Source organism: Hyperolius riggenbachi, chromosome 6 (assembly GCF_040937935.1).
Source record: "Hyperolius riggenbachi isolate aHypRig1 chromosome 6, aHypRig1.pri, whole genome shotgun sequence".
Classification (NCBI taxonomy): Eukaryota; Metazoa; Chordata; class Amphibia; order Anura; family Hyperoliidae; genus Hyperolius; species Hyperolius riggenbachi.
Genome location: NC_090651.1, coordinates 384,764,310 through 384,777,390, shown reverse-complemented (window position 1 = coordinate 384,777,390; position 13,081 = coordinate 384,764,310). Strand labels below are relative to the sequence as shown.

The 13,081-nt window shown below is 48.9% G+C and overlaps 1 protein-coding gene across 5 annotated transcripts in view; it reads right to left on the bottom strand.

Annotated features, from left to right (window-relative positions):
- Positions 1-6,798, bottom strand: part of LOC137523117 (capping protein-inhibiting regulator of actin dynamics-like) — a 20,098-nt gene extending 13,300 nt beyond the window's left edge. For 2 of the 5 annotated variants that reach the window (XM_068243341.1, XM_068243343.1), the window contains exons 1-5: positions 5,918-6,798; positions 3,593-3,697; positions 3,265-3,324; positions 1,133-1,354; positions 587-661 (exon numbers count right to left, since the gene is read on the bottom strand). In XM_068243341.1, the coding sequence (XP_068099442.1) occupies positions 587-661; positions 1,133-1,354; positions 3,265-3,324; positions 3,593-3,697; positions 5,918-6,203 (748 nt within the window). In that variant the 5' untranslated portion in view covers positions 6,204-6,798. The remainder of the gene's footprint in view (positions 1-586; positions 662-1,132; positions 1,355-3,264; positions 3,325-3,592; positions 3,698-5,917) is intronic. The other 3 variants (XM_068243342.1, XM_068243345.1, XM_068243346.1) reach the window with 3 other exon arrangements.
- Positions 6,799-13,081: the final 6,283 nt, after the last annotated feature.

Genomic DNA, 13,081 nt, shown 5'->3' with positions numbered 1-13,081 from the left:
GATGGTTCCATAGGTGGCCCAGGAGTGTCTTCAAGGTTTGTGCACCTGTACCAAGAGGGGAAAGACGGAGGTAGAGGTGGCCATAGGAAGGGGTCAATCGGATGGGGGGTTATGAAGTAGGGGTATAGTTATAGGTTTTAACCTAAAGTAAGTAGTGGGTGGTCTCTATATTTGCCTAAACGTGGGTGGTGCCTGTCAGTACCTAAAGTGTCGGCATCTGTCACAGCCTACAATTGGGGGGTCCCTGTCACTATGCAATATCGGGGGGCCCTGTGTATACCTAAACAGGGGTGCCTCTGTCGCCACCAAAACTGCGAGGAGTCCCTGTCAGTAAACCTGGGGGGTCTCAGTGTTTACCTACAGTGGGGGGCAATAAAAGCCAGTTGTGTGATCAATGAGAATTCCAGGAAAAAGGGGCACCCCATAGCGGAGACACTGAGGTACAGGGGGCACAGGGGAGGAGATGAGGCAGCACAAAGGGGGAGAGATTCAGTGAAGGAGGAGAACGAACAAACTGGCTAATGGGCATAACAGAACAATTCAGGCCTCCTGGGCAGGAGCATTTACAAAGCAGTGGCCTACACACCTTCAACTTTAATGCTGAGGGGTCCTTTGTCATCATCATCATCAGTCGCACCTCCAAACTCCGGCTGATCATCTGCTAGAATACAGGAAATCTTTGTTACAGTCCTCTGAGAGCAGCATAGGACATGAGATGAGGAGAGGAAACTCTACATCCTACTGGGGGAGGAGGAAACAACCGTGCAAATAGCTGCCCGATATGTCACAGCCTGCCACCAACTGAGAGGAACATGATACCACATGGACTGTATTCCCCCCAATACCCCCCTATGGACTGTATATCCCAGTCCCCCATGCTGTCCCCTACATCCTCCACACACCGATGGACTATATACCTCAACCCCCTATATCCTTCCCTTATTCCCACAATCCCCCCTCCCCATGTTAATGTTTTGTTTTGCTTTGGCAATGCTAAATGTATTTGGTCCTGCCAATAAAGCTTTTTGGGATTTGGATTTGGACAACAGCAACGTCAGAGACGTGAGAAGAAGATGGGGTAACAGAGCGCGTATGGCTAATGCACGAATACTGAAGGACACACAATATTTACAAGTGCGTACGTCCTCCTCTGCCATCTGTGGAGGGTGGTCCGCCTGGCCACCATCCTCCTCCTCCTTTGTCGTCTGTGGGGAGTGGTCTGCCTGGCCACCATCCTCCTCCTCCTCTGCCGTCTGTGGGGGGTGGTCCGCCTGGCCACCATCCTCCTCCTCCTCTGCCGCCTGGCCACCATCCTCCTCCTCTGACATGCGCTCTCTGCGCCTCTCATGCCGATCTAGGAGAAGAAGTAGAGAATGAGACATTACAATCAGCAATGTTAACTATTGTGGACACAGGACATGGCTGCTGCAAGAAACAGACTACCAGCAAAGGACCAATAGACAGCTAAGACTGTGGTTGAGGGAGGACCTGTGTGGCCCATGGGCCCCGCCCCCTAGTGTGATGTCCACTACGGGACCAATGAAGAGCTAATACTGTAGTTGGGGGAAGCGGCCCTCATGTCATGCCCAAGGGAGCCGGTGCCACTGCTGTAGAGAGAAAGAGAGAAGGAAAGAGACAGAGGGAGACAGACATACAGAGTATTTGCAAGCGCTAACTGTCACAGAAGAGTCGTGAGACAAGAAATCACAATCGCAATCGGTTTCCTGCACTGATTGTCATTATCAACTCAGATCAAAATGTTATGTTTCGGGATAGCCTGCCGATCCTGGGGTCTCAGCCCTTTCATAGCTGCTGGCAAAGCTTCTTTTCATGAGATACATTTGCTCTCTGATAAGCCAGGATTTGCATTAAATTACCTGGTTCAAAGAAACGTATCTCTCAGCTAAGTGTGAACATGCCATCTGAAAAGATACCAGTTGGTGAGTCCAGCAGAAGCGAGCCTTCCACTCAGCAGGGGTCCAGACACGTTGGAGCTATTCCATCAGCATTAAACAAATGTAGTATATGATTTTTGCTTATTTACAGAACACCGTCCCTAGGATGTGAGTTATATCATTTGATTCGTGGTGTCTAGCTGAACATTTTGATATCAACATGGAGGGGCGGGGGTAAACCACGACCAAGTTATTAAACTTCTCAGGAACTGGACAGGCTACAGTAACCAAGTTTGATGTCATAGGAATTGTCATATTCTGAGGATTATAAATCTGTGACTGTTATTTGTGTGTGACGAGCGTGCAGGGAAATATAAAAATGTCATATTCTTGTGGACACAAATGTCCCACCCAGAAGGTTAACCGCACCCCGTCCAGCCCCTGGGCTGAACCTGAGACCCCACCCAAAAATGTGGGTCATTCAAAAGAACTCTATGTGGACTCCTCCCCAGTCCTCCATATTCCATCGTTACGAAAGCATGCTGCTGTTTTGAGGACTGAGCCAGCGGCCATCTTGTTTGAACTTTGCTCTGTAAACAAAGGAACTTAACGTGTTTATCCAAAGCGGACATTTTCACCTGAACTTAAGTATTCGTTTACCTCTTCCCTTTTTTTGTATAATGCCCTACTATTGTCTCTATACTTGTTGATTTTAATCATTTTCTGTATATATTAACTACTTATATTGCATTTATAATAAAACACTCTAAAGTCATTTATTGATTTCTCAGCTAAACCTACTATTCAGCGACACGGAACGAATCCTAGCTTTCTGAAGATTCGCTACCGAGAAGTGTTGTTATTAGCCAGAATAGCCTATTTTACCCGCAGGTCTTAGTCAGTCTGTAGGCTTTTTCGGTCCCATTTAAACAGAGATGGTGGCAGCCTAGTATTTTGTGTTTTATAGATCACACGCCTTCTTCTGGTCTGTCTGTTTCCTAAATTCCAGCGGTTTCAGCTCATCGATTGCGTCCACGCGATTGGCTGGTCTGTTTGCTGAAACCGATTGGAAGGCATTGTGCAGTCCGGCCACTAGGGGGCGTGTGACACTAACAGATGACGACAACTAATTACTTACGCGTACAGCCAGGCAGCCCTTCCTGTCACCCCTGTCCCTGCCACTAAGCTGGGGGGGGGGGGGTTGTGACTATATAAACTGTGGGGGCACCTGTCACCAGCACCTAAGCCTAAAGTCTCACCATTGCTAAGTTCAAGTAAATTTGTTTCCACCCGTGACCACACCCACACCCATTTCCTGTGGGTGCCCATGGGTATGGGGGAAAGATGCTGGTAACAGGGGCACACTTACCTTGCACGGGGGCGGCGACAGCATCATCCTCACCCTCTGCCTCGCTGGTGTCCGTGAGCTCTACAAGAAGCAAAAATAGGAAGAAAATCTAAAAAGGGAGAAGGCTATAAAACATGAGTTATGGACACACAGGGGAGGGGGCACAAAGGTGGAAAGATGGACAGTAGGAGGCGCAAAACATGTACTAGGGGGAGGGAACTATTTAATACTGGGGAGAGACATGAATACCTAGTCTGGGGAGGAAGCTACGTAACAGAATCAGGGAGAAAAAAAGAGAGAAAGAGAGTGTTTCATAACGATTACAGATGAATTTGCACAAAATACTTACCCATGTGGCTGGCCTCCTCCTCCTGCTGTTCCGCCTGGACAGTACTCGGGCCTGCCTGGGTATCTTCGGCCCCCTCCTGGCACTGCCTGCGCCTCTCTTCACGATCTAAGGGTAAGAAGTTGGGAATAAAAAATTCCACTCAGCAATGTTAAAGAGGAACTTCAGCCTAAACAAACATACTGTCATTAAGATACATTAGTTATGGTAATTAAAATAGATAGGTAATATAATCTCTTACCCACCCTGTTTTAAGAGAACAGGCAAATGTTGGTGATTTCATGGGGGCAGCCATCTTTTTGGTTGAAAGGAGGTGACAGGGAGCATGAGACACAGTTCCAACTGTCCTGTGTGCTGATCACCCCTCCCAGTTGCTAGGCAATGAGAACAACAATATCAGAAATCCCATCACGTTTTGCACAGAATCAGGGGAAAAATGCCAGGCAGTTGTTTTTGATGGGGCGGAGCTTAGCTTCTGTGCAGCTAAATATGAGGCTTTGGCAAGAAAAACAAAGTTCTGATGCTGTGAATTGTTAAAGAAACACCAACCTTTTTCAGTTCTGCTGAGTAGATTTTTAGTCTGGAGGTTCACTTTAAGTATCGTGAGTGGGCCACATAATACTGGGGCACACTTGGCAGACTACCCTTTGCAGGGGAGGCACCTATCTATTTAGTGCGGCAGACCTAGTTGCCTATATTGGGGGGAGGGACCTATGTAATACTGGGGCAGACCTGCTGATCTATAGTGTTAGTGGGACCTACTGGGGCAGACCTGGTGACCTATACAGGGAAAGGGACCTACTGGGGCAGATCTGCTGACCTATAGTGGGGGGGGGGGGACCTACTGGCACAGACCTGGTGACCTATACAGGTGGAGGGACCTACTGCGGCAGACCTGGTGACCTATAGTGGGGGAGGGACCTCCTGTGGCAGACCTCTGACGTATACAGGGGGAGGGACCTACTGGGGCAGACCTGGTGACCTATAGTTGGGGAGGGACCTACTGGTGCAGACCGGGTGACCTATACAGGGAAGGGACCTACTGGGGCCGACCTGGTGACCTATAGTAGGGGATTGACCTACTGGGGCAGACCTGGTGACCTATACAGGGAAGGGACCTACTGGGGCAGACCTGCTGACCTATACAGGGAAGGGACCTACTGGGGCAGACCTGCTGACCTATACAGGGGGAGGGACCTACTTGGGCAGACCTGGTGACCTATAGTTGGGGAGGAACCTACTGGGGCAGACCTGCTGAGTGCTGACCTATATGGGGTGGGACCTACTAGGGCAGACCTGGTGACCTATAGTAGGGGAGGGACCTATTGGTGCAGACCTGGTGACCTATAGTAGGGGAGGGACCTACTGGGGCAGACCTGGTGACCTATACAGGGAAGGGACCTACTGGGGCAGACCTGGTGACCTATACAGGGAAGGGACCTACTGGGGCAGACCTGCTGAGTGCTGACCTATATGGGGTGGGATCTACTGGGGCAGACCTGGTGACCTATAGTTGGGGAGGGACCTATTGGTGCAGACCTGGTGACCTATCGTAGGGGAAGGGACTTACTGGGGCAGACCTGGTGACCTATACAGGGAAGGGACCTACTGGGGCAGACCTGGTGACCTATAGTGGGGGAAGGACCTACTGTGGCAGACGTGCTGACCTATACAGGGGGAGGGACCTACAGGGGCAGACCTGGTGACCTATAGTGGGGGAGGGACCTATTGGGGCAGACCTGCAGACCTATAGTGGGGGAGGGACCTACTGGGGCAGACCTGCAGACCTATAGTGGGGGAGGGACCTACTGGGGCAGACCTGCTGACCTATAATGGAGGAGGGACGTACTGGGGCAGACCTGCTGACCTATAGTAGGGGAGGGACCTACTGGGGCAGACCTGGTGACCTATAATGGGGAGGGCCCTACTGGGGCAGACCTGCTGACCTAAACAGGAGGAGGGACTTATGTAATGCTGGGGTAGAGCTGGTTACCTATAGGGGGTTATATGGGGTTACCTATATGTAACAGAATAAAAGTACCTTTCTATATATATACGTATACAGTAGGAGGGACCTACTGGGGCAGATCTGCTGACCTATAGTGGGGGAGGGACTTACTGGGGCAGACCTGCTGACCTATGGTGGGGAAGGGACCTACTTGGGCAGACCTGCTGATCTATAGTTGGGGAGGGACCTACTGGTGCAGACCTGCTGACCTATGGTGGGGGAGGGACCTATTGGGGCAGATCTAGTGACCTAAACAGGGGGAGGGACCTATGTAATGCAGGGGTAGAGATGGTTACCTATATGTAACAGAATAAAAGTACCTTTTTTCCGGATACTTTTCCGTAGTTTGCAGAGCGTATCGTACTCCCTATTTTTAAGATCGCACCACCGCTGCCGCAACTGTTTCTTCTCACGGGTTATCCCGTGGTTGCGCAATATTGCACGGATCACCTTGCGCATTATCTTGTCCTTGCGCATATTAGGCTGGGGGTAAATCCCTGCCCGACCGTCATAGTCCTTCAGGTCCAGGATGCGCACCATGGTCTCCATCTCTTCTGGGGTCATTGGTTTGGTTCTGTTCCTGCGGTATGGCCGTCTTCCCGCCATGTCTGTCGCAGAGTGACAGCCGCAATAACGTCTCACGCATTGACCTCCCACAGAGTGATTTTGCTGTGTTGCCAGGTTACATCTCCTGGGCCATTAAAGCAGCGAAGGTCTTTCTCGCCGTTTCTCATGAGCACTACTGGGAACATTGTGTGGAGCACGTGGCTGGGAGGAGGGGAAGGGTGTATAGTTCAGTAGCCAATCACCAGGAACAGTCCTTTGTGCGTCGGGTAATCCTTTCATCAGCTGAACAATGCTTGCCTTTGTTGCTTTTCTGGAACATTGCAAGCTGGAAATGCTTTGATGTAAACTCCCGCCCAGCACTAACCAGACAACAAAGCTTAGCAAACTGACAAAAGAATTACTGGCTAGGCAAACATTTCTGCAGCTATAGCTGTGGGAACATTGTGCACCAGATGACGTTACTGCTGCACAAGTTCTCATTTCAAACGTTATGTTGTTTGAACAATAAATTGTTTAAAATTACAAGATGTACTAAATATACTTCGACAAATGAACTTAATTTACAGGACCTTGCAGAGTTTTTACATAGGCTGTGCGCGGTAGAATACATTTGTCAAAACCAGAATTTTTATGTGTCCTTGGAAACCAATAAACAGCTAAATATGCAAGCAAACAGATGTACACATGCGGCATACAGAATATCATTTACACAATTTTGCTATGTTGCCAGGCTTCATCGCCATAATAAATTCAGGAAAACTTACATAATCTCTTGGAAACAATAAACCACTTTAAGAAGGCAGATGTATACATGTGGCACGCACACAATAAATTACACATGTGAGGGTAATCCAAACCTGTCTGGGAAAAGGCTTTAGAAAGTCTTTGCGCAAGCAGGGGCATAACTAGGCCCCGCCGGGCCCCCCTGCAGCACCCAACCCCCCCCCCCCCCCGGGCCGTTTTGTGGGGGCTGGAGGGGTCGCAGCATGAGGGGAAAGCCGTGGCCACAGTCGGCGGGGAGGGGGGACGGCAGGCAGTGGCGGGCAGCAGACAGATACATACCTTCCGTGCGCTCCAGCGTGCGTTCTTCTCGCTAGCCTCTGACGCCACTTCCTGTATAACAGGAAGTCGTGTCAGAGACTAGAGAGAGGAACGCAGGCTGGAGCACACGGAAGGTATGTATCTGTCTGCTGCCCGCCGCTGCCCGGACACAAATTTAAGCTGGAGGGGAGCGCAGAGGGCAGAGCCCCGAGGTGAGGGAGGGGGAGGGGAACGTCCCCCCTCCCCGCTGACTGTGGCCACGGCTTTCCCCTCATGCTGCGACCCCTCCAGCCCCCACAAAATGGCCCCGAGCGGGCACCAGGCCCTATTGTTATGCCAGTGCGTGCAAGGCAAAGACCTCGCCCTCCGCAAAATCAAAGTCCAGTCCAAGTTCCGTCTCCGCATTTGATGGAAGTCCCAACTGCTTGGCCCGCAGTTTACGATAGAAGACAGTATTGTCAATCACACCACCATCAGAAACTCGTCCATTTTTCCCGATGTCCACCATCACAAACTCGTATCGGGCATTGACCAGGGCCATGAGAACAATACTAAAAAATCCTTTATAATTGTAATAGTAGGATCCACTATCCGGTGGATATGTTTCCCGTCTAGTGCACCCCCACAGTTGGGGAACTTACAGAGGTCTTTAAAAGGAACTTAAACTGAGAAGGATATGGATTTTTCCTTTTCAAATAATACCAGTTGCCTGACTCTCCTGCTGATCCTGTGTCTCTAATACTTTCAGCCACAGCCCCTCAATGAGCATGCAGATCAGGTGCTCTGACTGAAGTCAGACTGGATTAGCTGCATGCTTGTGTGTGATTCAGCCACTACTGCAGCCAAATAGATCAGTAGCACTGCCAGGCAACTGGTATTGTTTAATGTGAAACATCCATATCCCTCTCAGTTTAGGTTCCCTTTAAAGCCCTTGGCAATTGCCATCCATTCCTCCGGTGAACTGGGCAGGCATCTAGAAATAAAAAGAAAAATTGAGAAAGGCAAGTTGGAGCAACAATTACACTTGACAGGCCTACAGCACAGGAAAGAAAAACTACTAATAATAAAAAATAATAATAATGAAAAATACTACAGATTTAACACTGACAACCAGGGCCGGGCTGAGGCATAGGCTAGAGAGGCTCCAGTCTCAGGGCGCAGTGTAGGAGGGGGCGCAGAATTCATTCAGCTGTCTTTCCTAATTGTGTTTGAAGCAGAAAGAAATAAGAAAAGGGGATACATGGCAGTGACTGCAAGCCAGAGAACTAGATATTAAGGTGTTGGGGAGGTTGTGGGCCTTGTGGCGCCTCTTAGTCTAATAGCAATCAGTGTGTTATGGCTGGGGTGGCAGGGTTGGAGGGGCGCACTTTGGTGTTTCAGCCATGGGTGCTGGAGGACCTAGGTATTTGTAAAGATGCAGTCCAAATCATTGAATGATTCCACAACTGGTAGCTCTACACGATTGTATGGATCAATTACTCACCTAGCGGTCAGCCATCAACCAAACATTGTGTTCTATGTGCAGAACCCTTCTCAAGGCAGTAAACCACCAAATACTATCCATCTTTCTTGAGAAGAGTTCTACACATAACTCAGATTAGTGTTTGCTTGGTGGCAGAGGTGAGAGAGGGCGCTCAGGAGGGGGCGCACAACTCTCATTCCCTATTGTGTTTGAAGCAGAGAGAAATAAAAGGCGATACATGGCAGTGACTGCAAGCCAGATAACTATTAACCTCCTTGCCGGTTCAATTCCTCCGGCAAGGAGGCAGCGCAGGAGTTTTTTTTTTTTTTTTAAACCATGTAGCGAGCCTCGGCTCGCTACATGATAGCCGCTGAGCGGCGGCATCCCCCCACCCACTCCGATCGCCTTCGGCGATCAGAGTAAGCAGGAAATCCCGTTCAGAACGGGATTTCCTGCAGGGCTTCCCCGGTCGCCATGGCGACGGGGCGGGATGACGTCACCGACGTCATGGACGTCGGGACGTCATAGGGAATCCCGATCCGCCCCTCAACGCTGCCTGGCACTGATTGGCCAGGCAGTGCAGGGGTCTGGGGCGGGGGGGAGCGGCTCGGCGCGGCGGATTGCGGCGGATCGGCGGCGAGCGGCGACGATCGTAAGTTACAAGCAGCTAGCAAAGTGCTAGCTGCTTGTAACAAGAAAAAAATTAGGCTAATCGGCCCAGCGGGGCCTGAGCAATCCTCCTGCGCAGGTTACCCCGAACTGAGTTCGGGATAACCGGCAAGGAGGTTAAGGTGCTGGGTGGGGGAGGGTTTAGGACACCTCTTAGTCTAATAGCAATCAGTGTGTGACGGCTGGGGTGGGAGGGATGGAGAGGGGCCTCTTAGTGTAATAGCAATCAGTGTGTGACGGCTGGGGTGGGAGGGGTGGGGAGGGGCCTCTTAGTGTAATAGCAATCAGTGTGTGACGGCTGGGGTGGGAGAGATGGAGGAGGGGCCTCTTAGTGTAATAGCAATCAGTGTGTGGCGGCTGGGGTGGGAGGGATGGAGGAGGGGCCTCTTAGTGTAATAGCAATCAGTGTGTGACGGCTGGGGTGGGAGGGATGGAGGGGCCTCTTAGTGTAATAGCAATCAGTGTGTGACGGCTGGGGTGGGAGGAATGGGGGAGGGGCCTCTTAGGGTAATAGCAATCGGTGTGTGACGGCTGGGGTGGGAGGGATGGGCCTCTTGGTCTAATAGCAATCAGTGTGTGACGGCTGGGGTGGGAGGGATGGGGAGGGGCCTCTTAGTGTAATAGCTATCAGTGTGTGATGGCTGGGGTGGGAGAGATGGGGAGGGGCCTCTTAGTGTAATAGCAATCAGTGTGTGACAGCTGGGGTGGGAGAGATGGAGGGGCCTCTTAGTGTAATAGCAATCAGTGTGTGACGGCTGGGGTGGGAGAGATGGAGGGGCCTCTTAGTGTAATAGCAATCAGTGTGTGACGGCTGGGGTGGGAGAGATGGGGAGGGGCCTCTTAGTGTAATAGCAATCAGTGTGTGATTGCTGGGGTGGGAGAGATGGAGGGGCCTCTTAGTGTAATAGCAATCAGTGTGTGACGGCTGGGGTGGGAGGGATGGAGGAGGGGCCTCTTGGTGTAATAGCAATCAGTGTGTGACGGCTGGGGTGGGAGGGATGGAGGAGGAGCCTCTTAGTGTAATAGCAATCAGTGTGTGACGGCTGGGGTGGGAGGGATGGAGGAGGGGCCTCTTAGTGTAATAGCAATCAGTGTGTGACGGCTGGGGTGGGAGGGATGGAGGAGGGGCCTCTTAGTGTAATAGCAATCAGTGTGTGACGGCTGGGGTGGGAGGGATGGAGGAGGGGCCTCTTAGTGTAATAGCAATCAGTGTGTGACGGCTGGGGTGGGAGGGATGGAGGAGGGGCCTCTTAGTGTAATAGCAATCAGTGTGTGATGGCTGGGGTGGGAGGGATGGGGAGGGGCCTCTTAGTGTAATAGCAATCAGTGTGTGACGGCTGGGGTGGGAGAGATGGAGGGGCGCACTTTGGTGTCTCAGCCTTGGGTGCTGAAGGACCTTGTCCCGGCTCTGCTGACAACCCCTCCCCTGGAAATCCTTTTCACTGACTGGCATCTACCATAAATAAAAGTAGCATCAGTTTGCAAAATCCATAGAAATCACAAACAAAAACCATTTCAGCTGGCCGCATAGGCAAACGGTGGCATGATTTTGCCCTATAAAACCATCAAAGTGCCTGATTGCAGGATATTGCCAGACTAAAAAATTGGCAGATCCAAAAACAAGAACATAATACATAACGATACATAATACACTACAAATAAATGCACACATGTTCCAGTCTGTTAAACGACATTTAAATGAGTTAGTCGGCCGTCTTGTTGGCCGTGTGTACGTGACGTTTAAACAACATTTTTTTTTTTACGGAAAATTCGTTCAAATGACTGATTCAAACGACAATCTGTCAAAAAGTCAGATGTGTGTACGGACCTTAAAGAGACACTGAAGCGAAAAAAAAAATATGATATAATGAATGGGTTGTGTACTATGAATAATTACTAGAAGATTAGCAGCAAAGAAAATATTCTCATATTTTTATTTTCAGGTATATAGTGTTTTTTCTAACATTGCATCATTCTATAATATGTGCAGATTACACAACACTCAGCATTCAAAATGAGTCTTTCAGAGCAGTCTGTGAAGTAATGACCTCTCCTCTGGCAGAGAAAAAGTAAACAGTTCACTTACAGTTGAGATAATAAAAGTCAGATAACAGCCCTCTCCACGACTAAAGGGGCCCATACACTCAGCCGATTTTCTGGCCGACCGATCGATCCCGATCGATTGATCGTTTGCAAATCGGTTGGCCAATCGACCGATCGATGGCCGATTTCGATCGATTTCGATGGATTTCCATCGACCAGGCAGGATGGAAAATTTAGGTCGATCTGATGAGATTGCTTATCAGTTTGCATTGGCCTTAATGGAAATCTGATGGCAAAAAAATGCCATCAGATCGAATTTCAATAGATTTCAAACTGAAATCTATTGGAATTCTATCCTGGTAAAAAATGTTCTAAAAACGCATCAGATAGATCATCAGATGCATTTCTTATCTATCTGCTGCAAATCTGACGAGTGTATGGGCACCTTAAGACTGATGTATCTGATCTTAATGTTTTATTTCTTAGCTGTACTACACATACAAATCATAATATCATAATTTTTTTTTCGCTTCAGTGTCTCTTTAAAGGCTCTGCCTCTGAAACACGGGACCAGTGTGCAAATCTCAACTCTTCCTGGTCAGTAAGCCAGCACCTATTCAGTAAGGAGACCTTGGGCAAGACTCCCTAACACCAGTACTGCCTATAGAGCACCCCTAGCGGTTGCAGCTCTGGCGTTTTGTACCCAAAGCGCAATATAAATGTTCTGAGTCCTGTCTTGTGAAAGGGGTTGGCTTGAGAATCTTGCATGGTATACTGCAAATATATTACTTTATCTTTCTACTGAAGTTTAGTTTTTGTTGTTTTTTGTAAACAGTCCCCTGGAGTAACGCACTGCACTCCTCTCTCCACAACACACCAGCTAAATTGTGTTGAAGCCGGAACAGTGCAGCAATATTATTTTCTCCTAGAGCCTTGTTTTTCATGGTAATTAAAGGACAACTGTAGTGAGAAGTCTATGGAGGCTGCCATATTTATTCCCTTTTAAACAATACCAGCTGCCTGGCAGCCCTGCTATTTAGATTCAGAAGTGTCTGAATAACACCTGAAACAAGCATGCAGCTAATCTTATCAGATCTGACAATAATGTCAGAAACACCTGATCTGCTGCATGCTTGTTCAGGGGCTATGGCTAAATGTATTAGATGCAGAGGATCAACACGATAGCCAGGCAACTGGGATTTCTTAAAAGGAAATAAATATGGCAGCCTCCACATACCTCTCGCTACAGTTGTCCAAAGAGGAACTGCAGTGAAAATAATGTAATTAATAAAATTGCATTTTTTAAATTTTATTTATTTTACAATATGCAATTATAAATGATTTAGTGAGCGTTTACCCATAGGAAAATCTTTCCTCACCTTGATTTACATCATTCTCAAATTTAACTTAAAGAGGAACTCCAGTAAAAATAACGTAATGAAAAAACATGCTTCATTTTTACAATAATTATGTATAAATGATTTAGTCGGTGCTTGCCCATTGTAAAATCTTTCCTCTCCCCGATTTATATTCTGACATTTATCACATGGTGACATTTTTACTGCTGGCAGGTGATGTCACTAGAAGTAGCCGCTGCTTGCTTTTTTGGCAGTTGGAAACAACTGTTATTTCCCACAATGCAACAAGGCTCCCACAGTGTGATGTCAGCTCCCTGGTGGTGACATCACACTGTGGGAGGGGT